The sequence below is a fragment of the Trichoplusia ni genome, chromosome 17, assembly GCF_003590095.1.
Source record: "Trichoplusia ni isolate ovarian cell line Hi5 chromosome 17, tn1, whole genome shotgun sequence".
Taxonomy (NCBI): domain Eukaryota; kingdom Metazoa; phylum Arthropoda; class Insecta; order Lepidoptera; family Noctuidae; genus Trichoplusia; species Trichoplusia ni.
In genome coordinates this window covers 8,001,773-8,022,912 of record NC_039494.1, presented here as the reverse complement: position 1 = coordinate 8,022,912, position 21,140 = coordinate 8,001,773, and the positions used below count along the sequence as shown (strand labels likewise).

General features: G+C 34.9%; 1 protein-coding gene across 5 annotated transcripts in view; it reads left to right on the top strand.

Moving 5' to 3' along the window:
• The window catches only part of LOC113502553 (fasciclin-3), a 157,554-nt gene that overhangs the window by 32,926 nt on the left and 103,488 nt on the right, over positions 1-21,140 (top strand). For all 5 annotated transcript variants that reach the window (XM_026884167.1, XM_026884166.1, XM_026884165.1 and 2 more), the window contains exon 2: positions 6,385-6,602. In XM_026884167.1, coding sequence (XP_026739968.1) covers positions 6,551-6,602 — 52 coding nt within the window. In that variant the 5' untranslated portion in view covers positions 6,385-6,550. The remainder of the gene's footprint in view (positions 1-6,384; positions 6,603-21,140) is intronic.

Sequence of the window (21,140 nt, the reverse complement as noted above, 5' to 3'; positions counted from 1 at the left end):
CGCTTTAAGAAGAACTTTTTGACAGGTATTGAATTGTTTAAAAAGATCCGATTCGATTCAAAGTTTAATGAGATTTTGGACGAAATTTCCCCCTTTCAAATCGAAATAGCATCGTGGTTGTTGTGACTTTTTGGTCAATGTTGTGAACTGTCAAGAGGTTTGTCTTCAAACGAACGGAGTAGGCGTCTTTCCAAGATCAGTGTATGCTAGTAAGGAACACCAACTTCAGAATCTATAATTTTCAATAATTGTGATTACAAATGCGTATAAAAAGTAAACATTTTGGAAATTATTTCGTCTGTATATGAACTATAAAATGTGACGAAGATAAACAGCTTTAAAGTAGAACTTGTGACGTAACGACTAAGCAAATTTAAAAAAAATGACGTCTCTCGTAAGTTCTATTCACTGGTACTTGATCAATTTACATTGTATGTAATGTAAATTGACGTTTTCAATATTATAAAATGATGTAACGGTTTACTCACGCGTATTTATCGGGATCGCCCGACTAGTTCCGGACCCAACTGGAGTCCTTAATCATCATTATCAGCCCATATTCCTTCACTACTGGACATAGACCTCCCCAATTGAAAAACTTAAAAAAAAATCATCAAACAACTATTAGAATTACATAAAACTAGATTTTCGACATCCCTATTTACACATCCAAGGACCAGTCTGAAAGCCAAAATATCTCTTAAAACGGAAGGAAAACTTCAACCCATCTTCATCCAAACCTCGCCAAACCATTGCCTAACCTATCAATCAAACTATTCATAACACCGCGGCGGCGGCCATGTTGTTCCGTCATTGTTGGTGGTGCGTTGCTTAGCAGCCATTGATCGGGATCACTGACCCTGCTGTAATTGTGTATTATAACACCTGTACTATTCAAAGAATTGTGGTAACCCCTTTTTTTTCAGTCGGGTATATACCCTACCCGACGATAAATACTCCAACACATATGTGTTGGAGTATTTATTAAGTTTAATGGTTTTGATTTTTTTTTTAAATCATGATTAAAAGTCTAACTAAGGGGTATCGTGTTGCCCAGGTAACTGGGTTGAGGAGGTCAGATAGGCAATGAATCTGTTGCAAATCTTAAATATTTAATTTTATAATAAATATAATTTTTACTTATATTTATGAAAGATGACATTTTCTATTAATTAAAACATGTTCAGCATTAAATCATTACACAGCCTTGATGCTTACCAAAAATTGAGAAATTAATTAATTAAATGTCAAAAAAATGTCAAAGATTTAATAATTAATACTATTACAAATTGTATTACAAACATTAATGATTATTGATGACAATTTGAATATTCAACCTTTGTTCAAGTCACTGCTCATTTTTAACCGACGAAAAAAAGAGATTGCCAAATTCATGTATTGCTTTGGTTCCATACATAAATGCTCGCAGAACGCATTGATAGCAAAATGTTATGACCGTTCGACAGTCAAATCAAAGTTCATAAGTTTGAATCAACGCACCAATGTCTTTTCAAATTAATTTGCGTATTACAAAGCACTTATTGTATAAAACGACTCCCACATTAAGGAATTTAATTCTTTTGTCGCGCGGGCTTCACAAACATTCAAGTCACATGCACACAGACACCCAGACTTAGGACAAGCATTCGTGGATCACACAAATGCTTGTCCTACGCGGGGATCGAAACCACGACACCTCGTGTCCTGTGGGTTTGGCGTTTGTAACACCAACCATCGGCTGTCCGTGCAGTCATATATGTTTTCATCGACGCGACGTCCAAAATACATTTTGATTTTTATGTATAAGCACAAAAACCTTCACGAAATATTTAAATCCAAAGTGGAATATACTTTCAAGTCAATTTTGAGTGGTGAATCAACCACGCCACGTACAGTCGGTAAAAGTCTGTTGTAATTTAAGCGCAACAGACCGTAGCGGTGCGTAACCATGGAAACGAGTTGCTATTGATGGAAACATACGGCTATGTAACATGGACGGTACTGCGACGTTTTCAGTTATGTAATAAAAAATATTTTTTAATATTGCGTACAAAAAACCACATGATAAATCATCTTTAACGAAGTTTTAAACAATGAGGTGTAGGAATTGATGTCTCTTTTGACAATTGGATTTCCATATCCCATTTTCTCATCACCAACTTTCTTATCAAACGAAGTTAAGAACTCCAAAGTCTTTAATATTCACATTCAGTGCACTTTGTTTGAATTAATGAAAGCCTTCAAGAAATCAAAAATCTTACTACAGGACAGAGAGATTATTTGAGTCATATTTCCAGATATAAATATTCGGTCATATTTTCCAACTTTCACACCATTATTTTATCTTTATCAAACATGTCGAAGAACACTCGCACATAGCTGTCGAACGGATTGTGCGAGTTCAATCTATTTATTTTCTGTATTTTGTATCTTTAAAAAACCTATCGAAAACCGACACACCATCTCATCCTCTAGTCTACAACCTTGCTAGTCGTGCCGTGCCCGTCCAGAACAATCTCCCGTATGTTTCCAACCATCACGTATTATTACCAGTTCTTTTGTAACAGCAAATATTATCAATACCCACCGTTACTCCAGACCGTCTATTTTACATAAAAACTTGTCATTTTATTGTCAATCACATTTCACTTGTTTTTTTGTTAAAAATTCGCCATTATTGTGGAAAATTAACTTAGAAGTGTCGTGGTGTTGTGTGTGTGGTATGAATTGGAATTATAACTAACATTTATATCAGCTCTGAAGGTCTCTTATCGTATGGTTGATGTATAACCTGGTGTCAGAGTGTTACCCGCCCGTAGACCTCTGATTGACGCAACACACTCTTGAAACATTCTCCGGTGTGTCGCGCCTCACGATGTCTTCCTTCACCGTTTTTAACGACTGATAAGTTGCTAGGACAGTAGTACCTATGATTTGACAGAACAGTTTTGGAAATTCATTTTCAATACACAGCTTTCTTATTTTTTTCATAGGAGGAATCTGACTAATATTATAAACGCGAAAGTTAGTAATTGCGAATGGATGTTTGTTACTCTTTCCCGCAAAAACCACTAGTCTGATTGGGACGAAATTTGGGACACAGATAGTTTACAACCTGGATTACCACATAGTATACTTTTTATTCCTGGTTTCATGTTTCCGTGGAATCATTTTCGATTTATAGCGAGCAGAGCCGCTCGCAACAGCTAGTATTATAAATACCGCCCAACTAAAGGGAAAGGAAACGGTCAGCTACTTACCTATCTTATAAATAGGAAATAAGCTAATTGCTTTAATAACAACATTTTATTATTGAATAAACAGACTTAAGTCTAACAAGTACTTATCATGCGTAAGTTTGATATTAAAAGCAATTCTATAACAAGGGATTTAAGGTTTAATATTAAAATTCGTTCTTAAATTGAAGTGCATCGTATTAAGAATACAGAGTTTATAATACTATAGACAGGGCTTGTTGAATTAAAGTAGAATAAAAATGGTAAATAAGTTAATAATTGATAAGAAATAAGTGTAAAAATGTGAAAGCGCATAATACAAATTAAATTATCAAAGCCTTCCCTGTATTCAAAGAGGCCTGCTTAATAGCCTAATATTTTGTCAAATATTATAGTTATATTTAATTTACATTAAAAACTTCACCTTATACACACATTTTTACTTTTTGTTTGTCGTTCCAGGTTTATTTATGCAACTCAATTTTGAGGCACTTCCCGATAAGCTAGCTAGCAGGCTGAAATTTTCAGTGTAGTTTCAAACCCGATGACAATGCAACTTACAACTATAAAATCGGCTGGACCGATATTGATAAAATTTTAATAGAGTGACATTTAAAAAAGAGGGTTTTTTGATTTTTTTAATCTATTATTTTATTAAATCGTCTTTGTTTTTAGATTTATTATTTACACGCTGATATTATTATATTAATAAACGTTCTATACATTTGTAACTCTGTGGCGGCATGAAGTATAAATAAATACAAATACAGTCTGCGTCTGCGCATCCTTAGTTATTTTGGATTCAGTTCACCGGTTTGGGACAAAGCAAGGTTATTTCAGTCAACATACAGACAGTTTGTAACTTTAACTGAAAGTTTTTATTTTAGGTTTGAAATTACAAACGCGGTATTAAAACTTATTTCAAGACTTGTATTAAAATATTTTATAGTTTCAACTGTCCCTTTGTCTGTAATGTGTCACTTATATAAATGGGCAAATAATATCACTTATCAAATTCTAAACCGAGTGACCAGTTGCTTAACCTCTATTTTGTTTTTGATACTTGTTGTTATAGCGGCAACAAAAATACATCTCCAGTAAACTGTGTAGTTGACAAATTTCTGAGATATAGCCTGGTGACATACGGACATGAAAAAACTTAGCATTACAATCTGCAAAAAAAAAAAATCTCTGAACAACTTAAAAATACATAACTGCCCTTCTCTTTAAAGTCGGTTAAGTTAAATGCCTTCATTTCTCATGGCCGGGACCCATTTACATTGATTCACGATCCTTAATTAACTAACTGACACATCGTGACGTCACTGCCGCATCCGGTGACGTAAACAAGTGGGGCATACTTGTATAGTAATTAAAAATGCATCATACAGTAGTGGGAATGTCGGTTTGATTCTTGTTTGACATAATTATTGTTGAGGTATTAAATCAAGCTTTTATAAAGCCATTTTTACTTTGGGATCAAAATACCTACTCGAAATGTGTGTATTTAGCGGAACAACAGGACAGGTGAAACTAAATAAAAGTTTGTGAATCTACAATATTAAATCAAAATGGGTTTAATAATAAAGAGATTATAGCGACATAAATAAAAACAAACATAAATTAACATTCGAAAAACATAACAGTCTTTTGGTCGGCAGTCGCGTAAAAATCAAAATACCTATATAAAACCAACCATCTTAAACAAACAAACAAACAGACACATGTACCGTCAACAGCCGCAGTAATCGACGTATCGATTTATTTTGCTATCGCTACGCCACATGTTCGTGAGAACGGGGAGCACAAACAAACATAAAAGTCTAGAGTCAATGCACTTGTGTCGAAGGGAGTTGGGGCGACAGAGGTGTTTTAATAATAAAATCGGACTAATATATTATAGAGACAAAAGTTTGTGTGTATGTTTGTTGCTTTATGTCGGAACGACTAGACCGCTTTTGATGAAATTACAACGTAATTATATATATAAAGATGCAAAATTTCGATCTGGTTGAATGCAAACTTATTGCTGTTGTTTTTTTTTTGTAAGTTTAAAAGTGCGGGAAATCTATACTTTTCTTAATAATCTTAATAACTTATTTTTAGTTTATCTTATTCATAAAATCTAAAGAAAAAATATTACTAAACCGACCCCAGCATAAACTATGAATACATACGAACTTATATTCGTAAAATATAAGGAAAAAATCTCCCTCCAAAAATAGCGGCCATTTTTCAAAATTGTATTCATATACCAATTTATAAAAACACCGATAAAAGTCAGGTGTTTATGTTTAGAAAGAGATGCAAATACGAGAATTCCTTAGTGAGAAAGAGATGGGTATATAGCTAGTTGGACAATGCTTAAAGTGTGTTTGGTTTTGGGTTCCGTATCTAAAAGGTAAAACCCTATTACTAAGATTCCACTGTCGGTTTAAGTCGGTTAGTTGTGACTAGGCTGTATCTCCTAAACAGTTATAGATAGACAGTGCATTTTTTTTTTGTATTATATTCTTTTGCGTCTATGACAGAAAATACTAATTACAGGATAAAGGAAATATTTCTAGGAACTCACTATAAATTAAATATGAGTTTTTGCCCATTTTATGCCATAGGGAACCTTTCATGCGATTCCGACTCGTACTTGACTTTTTTTACACGATGCGAGGGTGAATCTACCTGACCGTTTGAAATTAACCACCTGTAGTATTTTTTTTGATAAGGGTTGGTTTTGACGTTAAATAAACCTACTTGGTTATTTTGTTGCTATAGTAACTGTGAAAAATATTTAAAGCTCAAATGAGTAAAATGTCTTAAATCTCTGTGTTAAATTACATCAAAATGCGTTCAGCAGTTATTGCGTAGTAGCACAAGCATCTATACATTCCCATTAACTTTCGCGTTTGCAATATCAGTGTGGTTTTTAAGATCCTTAAGCTTGTTTAGGAAGTTTTTTAGATATAATCTTGGTCAATCGGTCTGACTTTACCAGTAACGTAATTATCGTAATACAGTTAAAAACACAAACAAATTAATATCACCTACATTCAAAACTGATCGTTCAAAAACCCTTTTTGACCTCACAACATTACATAATAATCCTTTCTACAAAAAGAAAACGAAACTAACCTAGAACTTTTTGTTACAGAGTGAGGGAGAGAGCAACACAAACTCCACAAGTGCGAGAGGGACAAAGTATCTGGATCAAACCGGTTAATAGTGTCCGTTTGAAGCATCGCCTAGTATGCTGGTTCGAAAATCGAATGCTTAAAAGTGTTTTGTGATTGGTTCGAATTGAGAAAGTGATTGACAAGATGGCCGTTGTTCCCGCGTTTTTTGGACTGCTTCTTGCTGTCATTGTATCAGGTAAGTTTTGAATATTTAAATTTAGTTTCGATACACATTTGTGACTTGAACTCGTTTATGAATTGCTAGCTGTTGCCCGCGACTTCGTCCGCGTGGTTAGAAGATATAAGTATAATCTATACCTGCCTTCTATCTATCTTGTAGGATTCAGTCAGCGTTTGCAATGTAAGCGCAAAAAATGTGTTTTTTTTACGACCTCACATTAGAAACCTCAAAAATTGTAGCCTATGTGTTATTCTGATGTATAAGCTATATTGTGGTAAAGTTTCATTCAAATCCATTCAGTAGTTTTTAGGTGAAAGAGTAACAAACATCCATACATCCATACTTACAAACTTTCGCCTTTATAATAGTAGTAGGATTACTTATAACTACGGATTATTACAAGTTTTTCTTTATTTTTTAATCGCCTTTTTGGCGCTTGAAGCGTATATAGAGTAAAAGCGACTGCCTTTATTTTTGGAAGACATCATTTTGTCGTTTTCTCTCCTTAAAGTAAAACATTATAGTTTCTACAAACAAGTTCATTTGCAAGAGCGCTTGCGCTGAACGCTCAATTCTATTGAACTATCCAAGTCACGTTACCTGTCAAAAAAGAATGAAATTCCGATACATTTGAAGTTTTTTCATCGTTGTCTAATTTCCTAGCGCTGGGCACAGGCCTCTTCCTATATAGGGAAGGTTTGAGCATTGATCACCACGCTATCTCATTACAATTCGGCAATTATCGATTCCAATATTTGGTGTCCAGATTTCCATCACGATGTTTTCCTTCACCGTTTGCCAGTAGTATCATGGAATAATTAAGAAAATACATAAAACTTTAAAACATCACATCCCTGACCGAAACTTTACCTCTTGTAATCCATGCATAGAACTGGGCTATTATAACACACCTCTTTAAGTGTTTTAAAAGTATTGAGTCAGTTCAAACAACCTGTCCGGTTGTCCAGATCAGTACGCATCAAGCCTGAATGCCACAATTAATTAGGAAATTGTATAAAATTCACAAAGGTAGATTAAACACGTTATGGCGCAATGGGGATTAACCCATGACACATCGGATTAAAATGTGCAAAACAAGAAATGAAGGAATGACTCATTTCCCACCCTTACGAGTGGAAATATGAACTTACATAGCTGTGTTTAGCTAGTGGAATACATGTTTGAGGTTCAATTAGAGTTAGTTTTAAGCAACTAAATGTTGGTCGGATTCTGGATGAGACTGGCACAGGACCGTAGAAATTGACCGTAGACACAGGCTGTGTATGTGAAAATGTTACTTTAGTTTTCAATTCGCATACATAAATATAATGATTTTTGTCTTAAATCATTTAAAATTTTGCTTTATGAAGACGGTGCCGTCCGCTTTTATTGTATTGTTGACAATTTTTTCCGGATAGTAGAACATGGTGAGGCGCGACACACCTGAGAATGTTTCAAGTGTGTGTTGCGTCACGTCAGAGGACTACGGGCGGGTTACACTCTGACACCAGGTTGTACATCAACCATACGATAAGAAGGCTGATGACTACTAGATATTTTTTTCCGACTCCCGCTCTAAAGAATTCAATCCTATCGCGGGATTTTTACAAACATTTAAGTCACATGCACAAAGACACCCAGACTCAGGACATGCATTCGTGGATCACACAAATGCTTGTCCTGCGCGAAGATCTGTACAAATCGGTTATCCGTGCAATCGGATTACGGATGGATGTTGCATTTTGTTTACATATATTGACAATAGCAATGTTTGTGTGTTTATGTCTCATAACATCATTGTTGTTTGACACCCACGGTTTAAAATTGAGAGATGTTGACCGAGTTTTTAAAGTAACATAACAGTTATTGTTTTGTTGTTAGTTCAGTTAGACATATTGATATTAATTGTTCATTATTACATTACTTGGGAAAATGTTAAGTCAGAAATCTGTTTTCATAGTTTAGTGTTTACAAATATCGAGTTATATAATGTCGTTCGATTCCCAAGATAATTGTTTATGTAATGAGTGAAATATTTGATCTGTGTCTGGGTTTAATAAATCTATGTTATGTATGTATTTAGAAATATATAAGTAAGTTTATCATTTGTCCAGTACGTACTCATAATACAAGCTTTGCTAAATTTGATACTAGATGGCGTTGTGTTAATATGTGGAAGAAACCATATTATAATACCTAAACAACTTTTCTCGACACAATATCTAAAAATACACAAAAATAAATATCAGAATGGAAATTCCATGTTTATTTGACACGTGCTGAATATTAAGAACACATAAAACAAGAATTTACAATAGGCTGTATGAGTTTATGGCCTTCGCCTGCCGAATGCGAATGGTGAAGAAATAAATAATACAAAACGCTTACATTATGGTGTTTCGGTAAATATTTCTGGTAAAGAAATGTGAAAGGTTTCCTCACAAATATATTTGTTCTTTTGTCGATATTTCTGTAGTTTTTGCATTGAAGTTAAATACTATTTACGTGTAAAGTTACGTAATTGAATAGGATTCAAAAGAAGAGGTATATGTACGAATTTAAATAAATAGTTTTCAACGACTTTCACTGCTAAATGCAAACGCAAAACCGTAACTAATTCTGGACTCTGGAATGAGAAATCGCCCGCAGTGAGCTAGCGTGGTGATCAATGATCAAATGTTCTAAATAGGAAGAGGCCTGCGCCCAGTAGTAATACCATTTATATTATTTAATTTATTTACCATTTATATACACAGATAACTTTATATAACACTTGATAAGAAAGAGGTGTACAAAGGTACTGCTTATTTCTTAAGAAATCTCTTCCAGCAGACCTGCGATAGCACAAATAATGAGAAAAATAGGCAACAGTGTACAAGTATTATGTGACAAATACAATTAAAACAGATATAAAAGAGAAAGCATAGACTGAAAAATATTACAAAAAACATAAAATAAATAAAAACCAATAAATAACAAACAAGAATCATAAAGAAATGAAAATTTTCGTCCGTCAATTAGATAATTCTAAATCAGAGGGTGGCCTTTGCTTTCCAGTGGCATAGAAAAATGAAATAGATATTTCAAAATTTGTACTTTATCTTTGCTTTTACCTGAACAAATTAAAATAACCTTAGTAATTATTAATTATTATTCATTAAACTACAAGAAGGACGTTAAAACAATAGTTATGATCCGTATTACAGGCCGGTTATATATTTTTTTAAACACGTGAATAATAAACGTCTCTGACGACCATAACCTACGATCAATTTTTTTTTGACTCAAACCAATAACAAATACCTAGAAAAATGGTTTCGTAGCACTTTATTATCCAATGAAAAATCTTTAGTAACCATTCCTTAATTAATAAGTTAACTAATTTGTTTATTTAACTGTTCTGTTATCTTTATAACTATAATCTCTGTCATCGACAAGCCGGCAAACATTCCCTTCCGCCGGTGAACCATTCACAATGATTGTTACTTTTTTTGGGTATAGGGTTGGCACCGACGGATTCTTAAGGGTCGAAATTTTGTTAAATTTCTTCCCTTAATTAATACCAATTACTCTTTTAAGTAATACCAATTAATTAAGAGAGTAATTGGTATTAATAAATAAATATTTTAATAGTATTTTATGCCGTAGTTTATATACAAAAATCTAAATCAGTAATTAATACAACATGATTGGTGTATGTTATATATTAAATATACATTAAAAGTTTTTTATTTTTTTCTATTCTAATGCGATGTAACATTGTCTAGACTAGTCTGGACCCTCAGTTTCAAGAGCTTAATGTTTGTAATGATTGATGGCTTGTCAAATAAAGATAATACCGTTATAGTGTTAATTGTCATACTAATCAGTCTGCATATCAATATGTGACCAAAACTAGTCATGCCCTAAGATATAATTCCTTTCAGATTGATAATGTTCAAAATTTAAAGATACCATCTTCCAGCTATGATTAATTTGAATGTCTTTGATTCACCAAAATAAACATGTCTATTTAACTTTAAATTTATTTTTACAAAATCAAGTCTCATGCGTAAAGACACCCACAGTCAGGACAAGTATTCGTGGATCACATAGACGCTTGCCGTACGCGGGGATCGCCGTTGGGTTCGGTGTCGTGACCTCAACCACTCGGTTATCCGTGCAGTCCAGGGCAGATTACAAAAGCCAAAGCAATTTATAATTCAATAAACTATAATGAACTATTAAATAACTTGCACGTGCCAGCCCTACATTTTTCCCGCGCAGACACCGGTGTGTTTACAAAGTCAGTTTTAACTTATAAAGTAAACATCTACGAAGTAAGATACAGGTTGTATATTTGTTCAAAATACTTGTTTTCTTACGCTATTTGTTCACTTTGATAATTCTTGAGCATTTCTTTTGTCTATTCATTTTTAGGGTTACTTAGACAAAGGGTTAAAACGGAAACCTATTATTGAAGTGTTTTTGCATCCAGTTTGAACCTACTTTCATAGTGTACCGCTTTCTTATAACATTAAAAAATGTATTTAAGTTAATATCTAAAGAAAAGAAAATCGTTTAAAACTGTTTCTTCACGCGATAATTAAAATTAGTTACATTATAAAACCCGTTGCAATTACGTCCACAAATATCGTTTCAAATATAAAACAATTGGAATATTTTCATTTGATACGCGGAATTTTGATAAATTATTAATCTATTTTTGAATTGGTTATTTTGTGAATATTTTGAGGAAACCGACACACCTGAGAATGTTTCAAGGGTGTGTTGCGTCACGTCAGAGGACTACGGGCGGGATACACTCTGACACCAGGTTGTACATCAACCATACTCGCGTTTCTACTAGCGAATGTTAATCTACTTTATAAGCTATCTGTGTACCACATTTCATGCAAATCTGTTCAGATTTTTTTGCGTGAAAGAGTACCAAACACTATACTTGCAAACTTGCGAGGTTATAGAAGTAGGATGCAGGACGGACAACTTAAATAAAGAAAAAATCATCGATCAGAATGTTTATAGTGTAGAAGTTTAACCAACTTACAAAAAAGACATGATCTCAATTCACAAAAATCTCCATACAAATACAAAACACACCTTATTTCACCTTTGACGCACGAGTTAAAAGTGAACATCCCGTATCTATCTGACCCTGACATTGCCAGGTTATTTATTATAAACATCATGAAACAAACCAGACACGTTAACATACTTCCTTTTAACGTGGTTAAACTTAAACTTACTATTTGATAGATTCATAGGTTAAGTAACCTTGTAGGTCATGTTTTAAAAAGATACATATAAATGGTGTTCTGTTGAGTATCCTTGCAGTTTTATGAAAGGACTAGCTGATGTCCGCGGGTCCAACGGCGGTACAACGCCATCTAATCTCGTATAGCCGAGTGGTTGAGGTCACTACGCCAACCCAAAGACGACCTCCGTGGTCGAGTGGCGTACGCACCGTTTTCAAGGTGTCGCTAGCTCTGAGGTCCCGGGTTCGATCCCCGGTCGGGTCAATGTAAAAATTCACATTTCTACATTGCCTCGGGTCTGGGTGTTTGTGGTACCTTCGTTGTATCTGAATTCCATAACACAAGTGCTTGAGCAACTTACTTTGGGTTCGGAACAATTGTATGTGATGTTGTCCGCATTCATTAAAAAAAAAAAAAAAAAAAACCCCACTGAGCACGACGTGTCGTGAATTCGATCCTCGCGTAGGACAAGCATTTGTGTGACACAAGGATTAAATCCCTTACTGCAGGAGTCGTTTTAAAGAAATTAAGCAAAGCTTGTATTATGAGTACTAAGCAACTGATAAATATACTTAAATATTTCTAAATACTTACCAACGTATAAGGCTTAGACAAATGACTCCAAGAGACGGAACAAATGATCATGGCAGCAGTCAGACACTGACTATGAGTCACTTCTCCCATTTACAACTAGTATTTTACAAAAAAAAAAAAACGTTTTTATACAGTTACAATACAAATAAACCGTTTATTTGTGTACAAAAAACTACCAAGTTAGCACAAAAAATGTAGTTCAGAAAACTGTGTTTTTTTCTCGCAAAAAATTGTGTGAAAAATGTCGGTTTAATTAACTAAGATTGGTCGTTTTTTTTCTTTAGCTATGTTGTGTTTGGCTTCCAGTCTCACCGACAGCTGAGCCCCGTATGTTACAGAGCGACTGTCTATCTAACAATAAGATGTAGGTGTTACCCTAGCTGGAACGCTGTTTGTGTATCTGTAACCACTAACCAGGCATCTCGTAAACTGTGATTGGTTGAATGGAATGTACAAAAATGATTTATTTTTATGTATTCAACTAGCGATACGGTATCTGCCACCAGTCAAGGCATCTTTTAAAGCCTGGTACTTAGACAGATGACCCAATCATTATAAAAATGACGAGCCTGTTGGTCTAGTGGTTAGTGACCCTGACTGCTATACCGGAGGTCGTGGGTTCGATTCCCACCTAGGACATATGTTTGTTCTCATTTGTTCTGTGTCTGGGTGATTTATCTATATTATGTATGTATTTAGAAATATATAAGTATGTTTATCAGTTGTCTAGTACTCATCATACAAGCTCTGCTTAGTTTGAGACTAGATGGCGTTGTGTGAAAGTTGTGGAATATTATATATTATAAATAGATTTTTCTGCAATCTACTAGTACGGAACACTTAAAGTCCAAAAGGCGTCTTGACCGGTTCTCATATATAAAAAATAAGGGACTATCATGCTTAAACCTTACGTTACCGATTTCTAAATCAAAATAATTGCAACTAAATGACTTATAAATTCATTTCAATGATTATAAAGTTTAAAATCCTATATTTCACATTCATAAAGGTTTTTATATAAGATTAATCTATCAATAAGTCTATAGTATAGCAGTCTGGATGCCTCATAATGGGATGCTGAGTCACAACCAATCGCGTGACCGTTCGATTCTTTGTTTGCTCATATTGAGTCACTACAATGTGGTCATCTGGTCACATTGAACAATCAGTGGTCAATTTAAGCGAAAGTTTAAGAGTTGAGTAAACGACGTTCGCGAAGCAAGGAGTTAATGTTCAATGAAAATGTATGAATGTGTATTAGTTTTGGTGACACATGAAACGTTGCTTTGCATTTGAATTTTTGATGGTTTAAAATAAAAGAAGAAAAGTTGAGGGGGTGGGTGGTGGTTAGTATTGATAGTACTTGTTGCGTGAAGCCATTTTGGACAAAAAATTGAATGGGGATGTGAATATACAAACTCTCCTGTCACGGTCTACGTAATTGACCTTCTCCAAAACGGCGTGACCAATTCTCATGCAATTTTGTGTGCATATTGGGTAGGTTTGAGAATCGGACGAAATTAGTTTTTTCACAATCTTTTTCCTTATGGCAAAACATTGTTAACTGCTGGGTCAACAAGTACACATATCAGATATACATAATTCCTACACAAATTCCACAACTTTCACACAACGCCATCTAGTCTCAAAATAAGCAAAGCTTGAATTATGAGTACTAGACACCTGATAAACATACAAATAGACAAATTACACCCAGACATTGAACAAAATGATCATCCTCATCACACAAATATAAGTCCTGGGTGGGAATCGAACTCACAACCTCTAGTATACCAGTCACCGCCACTAACCACTAGCCCAGCCACCATCATCAAATAAAACCTTTTAACGACTTCATTTCGCATTGCCTAATGTCTAAAATGCTATAGGTGCAATAGAAGGCTATAAAAGTTATAAACCATTGGAACAATGGTGCAGTGGATGAGTCAGCCACAGTTATTGCCTGCAATCACGGAACTGATTCACCGGGGAGCCACTCAAGGGTCAACTTATACTGGTTTTGAACTTCCTTTAATACATTTTGTTTTTAAACGAGTTCACGCAAAGAAACTATTGTTTGTATGTTGTTTTGGGTTTCACAGACATTCAAGTCACATGCACAAAGACGCCCAGACTCAGAAAGTCAGAACAAGCATTTATGGATCATACAAATGCTTGCTTTGCGCGAGGATTGAACCTGTGTCGCGTCGCGCGCTGTGCGGTTTGCGTGGTGACTTATAACCGTGGAGTTGCATAATTAGGTACATCAACATTAATATTATGAACTGATTAAGCCCTGTTGTTTGGCCTGCATTTTCTTTAGGCATTATTTAGCAAAAATGTTTGAATATCGGTCGGCTAGTTAAGCATTCAAATTGTACTAAATACCACTGAACGAAATTAGACGAAACTTGGTACATAGATTGTTTAAAACCAGGATTAACACATAGTATAAGTTTACATACCGATTTTATGTTTCCGTGGGATCATTTTCGATTAGTAGAGGGCGGGACTGCGAGCAACAACTAGTTTTCAATAAAATTGCTTTCCTGCCTTTTCATTCGTTGAAGCTTAAAGAAGAAAGCAGGAGTAACCAACATAAACTTTCACCTTCGTAACTTTTAATAAAACAGACCTCTGCTTATTCCCAAGGAATGCAGTCGTTATAATAGTGAGTCACAGAGGTATAAACATTTTCTATGATGACAGGTGAGTCAGACCTGAGTAGTGGACTCTTGGACTTGGTCACTTCATAAATAACACTATAATATTGCTAGTTATTAAAAATAGTTATTATAACTAGCTGTGTCCTGCGGTTTTACTCGCTTCGTCTCAGTAGAGTAATATACATATATATATACTTATATACTAATATATAAAGCTGAAGAGATTGTTTGTTTGTTTGTTTGTTTGAACGCGCTAATCTCAGGAAACACTGGTTTAAATTGAAAAAATATTCTTGTGTTGAATAGACAATTCATCGAGGAAGGTTTTAGGCTATATACCATCACGGTGCGACTAATGGGAGCGAAGATACAATGGAAAATTTGGAAAAAATCAGGGAAAATTGTTTATCTTTAAGGATTCCGTTTAAAACTTCCTATAACTTATATCAGGGCAACAGCTAGTAATATAATAATGCAAGTTATTCAAATAGTTGTTATAACTCGCTGTGTCCTGCGGTTTTACTCGCTTATGTTATTGCTTTGTTAGATTGCCGTATTTAAGGGGTAAAGAGGGTTCGATTACTAAGGCTATGATGTTTGTCTGTCGCTTAATTGTATCTCATGAACCTGAATGATTTGAAATTAGGATGTATTTCGTATGTTGTTATGAAAGAAAACATAAGTTTTTAGCGTCTTTTAATAAAACGGTACTTCAAAATCCTTTCATGGCCGTTTTTGACTTGCTTTTGATTTTCATGTTCTTGTTTTAGTTTCTCACTGCTGGGCTTAGTTTCCTCTTTTGAGTCTAGACTGTTTTTCTTCCGAGGCATGTCTGAAATTTATTTCTTTTATTTTTTTATTTTTGAAGAAACTGTTTTACACCCAAAATGCTTGAACATACATTCAAACATTACAAGGTCAATAAAAGCTCATAGACCCAAAAAACATCAAAAATAATTCCGTTACCAATTCACAAACCCTTTCCACCCCCATTTTATATAAAACCTTTCACCAAAAAATTAATAGCCGATCGGGATTCGAACCCAGACCCTTCCATACATCATTCCTCGCAGCCGGTAGCAGTGACATATGTGATATGACGTCACGTGACAAATACGTGACAAAAAATGTAGGATTGAAAATATGACACCTATTTTTCGTGAATGATTGGGGCGTTACGTGTTTCGAGATCCAATTTTCTATGACAAAAGATATTTTTGAGTACAGGGGCCGTTTACTACTCGTAAGTGTAAAAGAGACAACGCTATTTAATGATAAGTACTCTGTCTCGCTTTTACAATACAGTGTTTAGACGTTGTGATGCTTTGTACTAATGTTTCTTAAAGGGTTCACGATTTTGGACTTAATTATCTTAATTTGTGTAATTGGTTTAATTGCCGTGTGAAACATAAATGAAAAAATCTCTCTAGTTTATTTTCTTACTAGCTGTTGCCCGCGACTTCGTCCCCGTTGTTAGAAGATATAAGTTATGATTTATACCTGCCCTGTTTTTTTCACATTTTCCGTTGTATCTTCGCTCCTATTAGTCGCAGCGTGATGGTTTATAGCCTAAAGCCTTCCTCGATGAATGGTCTATTCAACAAAAAAAAAAAATCAATTTGGACCATTAGTTCCTGAGATTAGCGCGTTCAAACAAACTCTTCAGCTTTATTTAGTATAGATAGATTGAAATGAAGTTCAATTTACGTAGGACATGACGTACTATTAGTGTTATCCACGAACACTTATTCTGAGTGAGTGTGTCATTGTTTATATGACTTTAATGTTTCTGAAAACCCCACGATACAAGGTTTCAACTTCTAGTCCTTGAGAAGATTTTTAATGCTCAAAAACTTGTTATTTTCATTTTAATTAAGTAAAAGTATTTAATCCTATTTTGCTGCAACCTTTTTCATTAAATCTTCACCGTAACACGTTAGTTTTATATCCTTCACTTTACTTTAAATTGCAACTAAGTTTCTTATCTCTTTTAAGTTGTTTCGAGAGCAAAAAGCTAACTAATTCATTTAGGTACATTAAAATACAGTCGACATCAGACTTATTGACTGTGTGCGATGGAATTTTCTTCTTCGTTAAATAAAAACCAGTTTGTTTTCATTGTTCACACGGTACGAGAAATTTTCTCTTGTGTTTTCTTGATAGTATGTACAAAGATTGGTTATGTTACTAAGGGGTATCGTGTTGTCCAGGTAACTGGGTTGAGGAGGTCAGATAGGCAGTCGCTCCTTGTAAAACAGCTGAATCTTACCCCTATCCTACATATCCTCCCTATCCTATATCATTTGCCACTGAGATTTTTCCATATAGTTTTAAGTTGAATTTTAATCCCAGTGTTTTATATGGAGCGGTGCCCATTTGACATCCTTAAATAATCCTCAATTCGGTATCCTTAAGTATTCTAAATTCGCTATCTTTAAGTAAAACTGGTTGTCAGACTTTCTAGATTGAAAGTAACTGTATCAACTGTCAAAGATGTACCAATGGCAGCCGAATCCCGAAAATTTAGAGAAAATGCAGAGAAATTATTTCTCTGCATTTTTAAAGGCACGTTATTATTAGTTGTTTCGTATATTATGTTCACCCATCCACAGACCGGCCGCGTCGAGCATAGCTTAACCTTCGATCGATCATACCGTAGATAGATAGAATACTCTTTATTGTACACCATAAGGAAAAACAATTTAGGTCAATACAAACAAATATGATGAGTACAAAAGGCAGTCTTATCGCTAAAAAGCAATCTCTTCCAGACCATTTAGTTGTTACGTAAATGGTCACCAATCCACAGACCGGCCGCGTCAACATAGCTTAACCTTCGATCGATCATTCCTGAGCCACGAGCACTCCCAAAATATCAACAAAATATGCCTCCACTTTCAAAACTTCCCCGTACCGTATTACAATGGATCCTCGCGACTACGTGCAGTCTCGCCGTCATTACAGGGGGCGCCACTTCACACCTCACTAAATACAAAGCAATTTGACTTGACTAATAAATGCCCCACCATTTGTTTCCGAGGGGAAAAATGGCGCGAAAGAAAAGGCTATTGCTAGAGGAGAATGGGCTTCGAAAAGCCTGGATGTAAAGAGTCTATGGGAAGATATTGCGATGGTAGCATTTGTTTTTATAGGGTAAATAACCAAAGTAGGTAATACTGGTCGATTTCAATTACTCTTTAAAATAAAAAACTCAAAATCAAAATCCATTTGTTCAAGTAAATCTACAAAGTAACTCTTGGGACGTCAAATAATCATTATAGACTAGCTTTTCGTCGCTTCGCCCGCGTCGAGGTAAGCTATATCGCGTTTCCAAGAGAACTCTTCAAAAGTCCGGGATAAAAACTATCCTATGTTCTTCCTCAAGGTCAACTCTATCTCTGTACCAAATTTCATTAAAATCCGTTTTGTGGTTTAGACGTGAAAGCGTAACAGACAGACAGATAGAGTTACTTTCGCATTTATAATATTAGAAGGGATTGGAATATTAGAAGTTGGAAAATAATATTTTTTGTAATTGTTACTCAAAACATGAATGGAATTCATTTAGTAAGACTGCAATGTTTGCCGGTCTGTCAGTATAGAGTTTATTTTAAAAATTCAATTCAATTCAATTATACTTTTTCTGTTGTAACTTAAGCGACCGTCAACTAGGCCACGAACGTGATGGGTGAGCTGAATTCACATCTTTATAGTAACCTCAAACGCTTAGGTAAGATACAAACTTAGTAAGTGTTAATATGGCGTAGTAATCTTTAGGTATGTAAATTGAATGTCATTAAAGAGTTTTATACAAAAGGTCCATTTTGATAAAACATAGCTATCATAATGGTATGTAATAATAAATAAATAATAAATGCGGACAACATCACATACATTTTTCTGAACCCAAAGTAAGTTGCTAAAGCACTTGTGTTATGGAATTCAGATACAACGAAGGTACCACAAACACCCAGACCCGAGACAATGTAGAAATGTGAATTTTTACATTGACCCGACCGGGGATCGAACCCGGGACCTCAGAGATAGCGACACCTTGAAACCGGTGCGTACGCCACTCGACCACGGAGGTCGTCAAAATGTAATTGACCTATGGCAGCGTAAAAGCCTCTTTCCTTATCTACAGGATGATCGGGCATCGGTCACCATGCTAGCTCTTCGAATCCAGATTTCCTTACCATGTTTCCATACACCGTTTGTGAATTGTGACTTAGGCTAAAAAGAGCATGAATATAACTATAAAAATCACATTGGTACTTAGCCTGTGATGGGGTTCGGAACTACCATACATAAAACCAGAATTGTTAAGGAACTCCGTAACCGAAATATAGGACACGACCTGTTCCCGCGACTTCGTCCGCGTGGTTAGAAGATATAAGTTATGATTTATATCTACCTTGTTTTTTCCACATTTTCCATTGTATTTTCCTCCCTCCCTATTAGTCGTTAGTAGTTAAAATGGTCTATTCAAGTATTCAACACAAAAATAATTTTTCAATTTGAACCAGTAGTTCCAGAGATTAGCGCGTTCAAACAAACAAACTCTTCAGCTTTATATATAAGTATAGATACTAGTATAGATTTGAAATAACGAACTATAAGTATCCTAAATTAGAACCGATGTAAAAGTTACCTATAAATTCTTACTAAGGTAGAATTTTAATAGAAAATGTTTCAACAAGTCCTAGTCAGTGGAGTCTTTTACCTAAGAACGACTCCTTCTAAATCCTATTTACATAGAACCGTAATTCCTCCACGACAGTCAAAACTCAATGAAAGCTTGTTAAAACTTAACCTTCTGACAGTAGTCTTATATCGTAACATATGAAACTCAATTAGACGTAAAGACAATACTACATCTGTCAACTTAATTATACAAAAGGGTTAACACTTGTTACTCAACAGATTACAGAATATAATTGTTTAATATAATTATACAATAATCGTTTATTTATTTCATCATCATCATCCTAGCCTTTCCCAACTATGTTGGTGTCGGCTTCCAGTCTAACCGGATTCAGCTAAGTACCAGTGTTTTACAAGGAGCGACTGCCTATCTGACCACCTCAACCCAGTTACCTGGGCAACACGATACCCCGTAGTCAACGACTGTCACAGAAGGGTAAATAACAGCAGGGACCAGTTTTATAAATTTAACGAAAAAATACAAAATTATCTATTTTAATTAAACTGTTTCACACAAAAATACCGAACGAAATTGAACAAAGGCGACAAAAATAGTTTAAAAAAACTAGGATTAAGTTCCAGTCTAGATAGATACAAAAAGAGGTCAACAAATACACCAAGCACAGCTGTAACAAAATTCAATTTTCAATCCGTAAATTGAATTTTAAACCACAGTTAGTGAGAGAGAGTTAGAGTTAACTAACCAGTTAAACTGTAGCGTTCTTATCGTGCAGTTAACGCGTAACAAACGGTTAAATTTGCACAATTTGCGGGCCCGCGATAAATCCTTACACTTGGGTTTTCATCATCTACTGTTGAAGATGCGTAGTGGTGTTACGATATATTTATCGATATTTTTTGTTTTAAAACTATTCACAAAATAATGATAAAAATACGGTCAAGGGTCGCAAATTATAGAGATGTCTGGAAGAGAAAGGCCCATCTCAGGGCAAGAGGCCTTTGCCCAGCAGTGGGATCTGAAACAGGCTTTATAAAAAGTGAGAGTCAAGCTTGCGAAATTAGGGGTCCTGTATTAATAACCAAAAAAAAAAAATCGTTTTGTAATCAATGTGGATATGCATCAGATTTATCACCATACCAAACGTTGCTTAACCTCAATTTTTATTAGGTCACATACTGACAGACACTGAATTGTGTCATTTTTTTCTAGCTTATTGTGACCCAATGATTTCTATCCTAAAACCTTTCATTATTCTCCGCCTGGACCAGGGATCGGTATTCCCTTACTATTCCTTTTCGTATAGATTCCTTAAAAATGTGGACATACTTACACTCACATATGTACATCTGTCAACTAAACATCTATAGTTTCG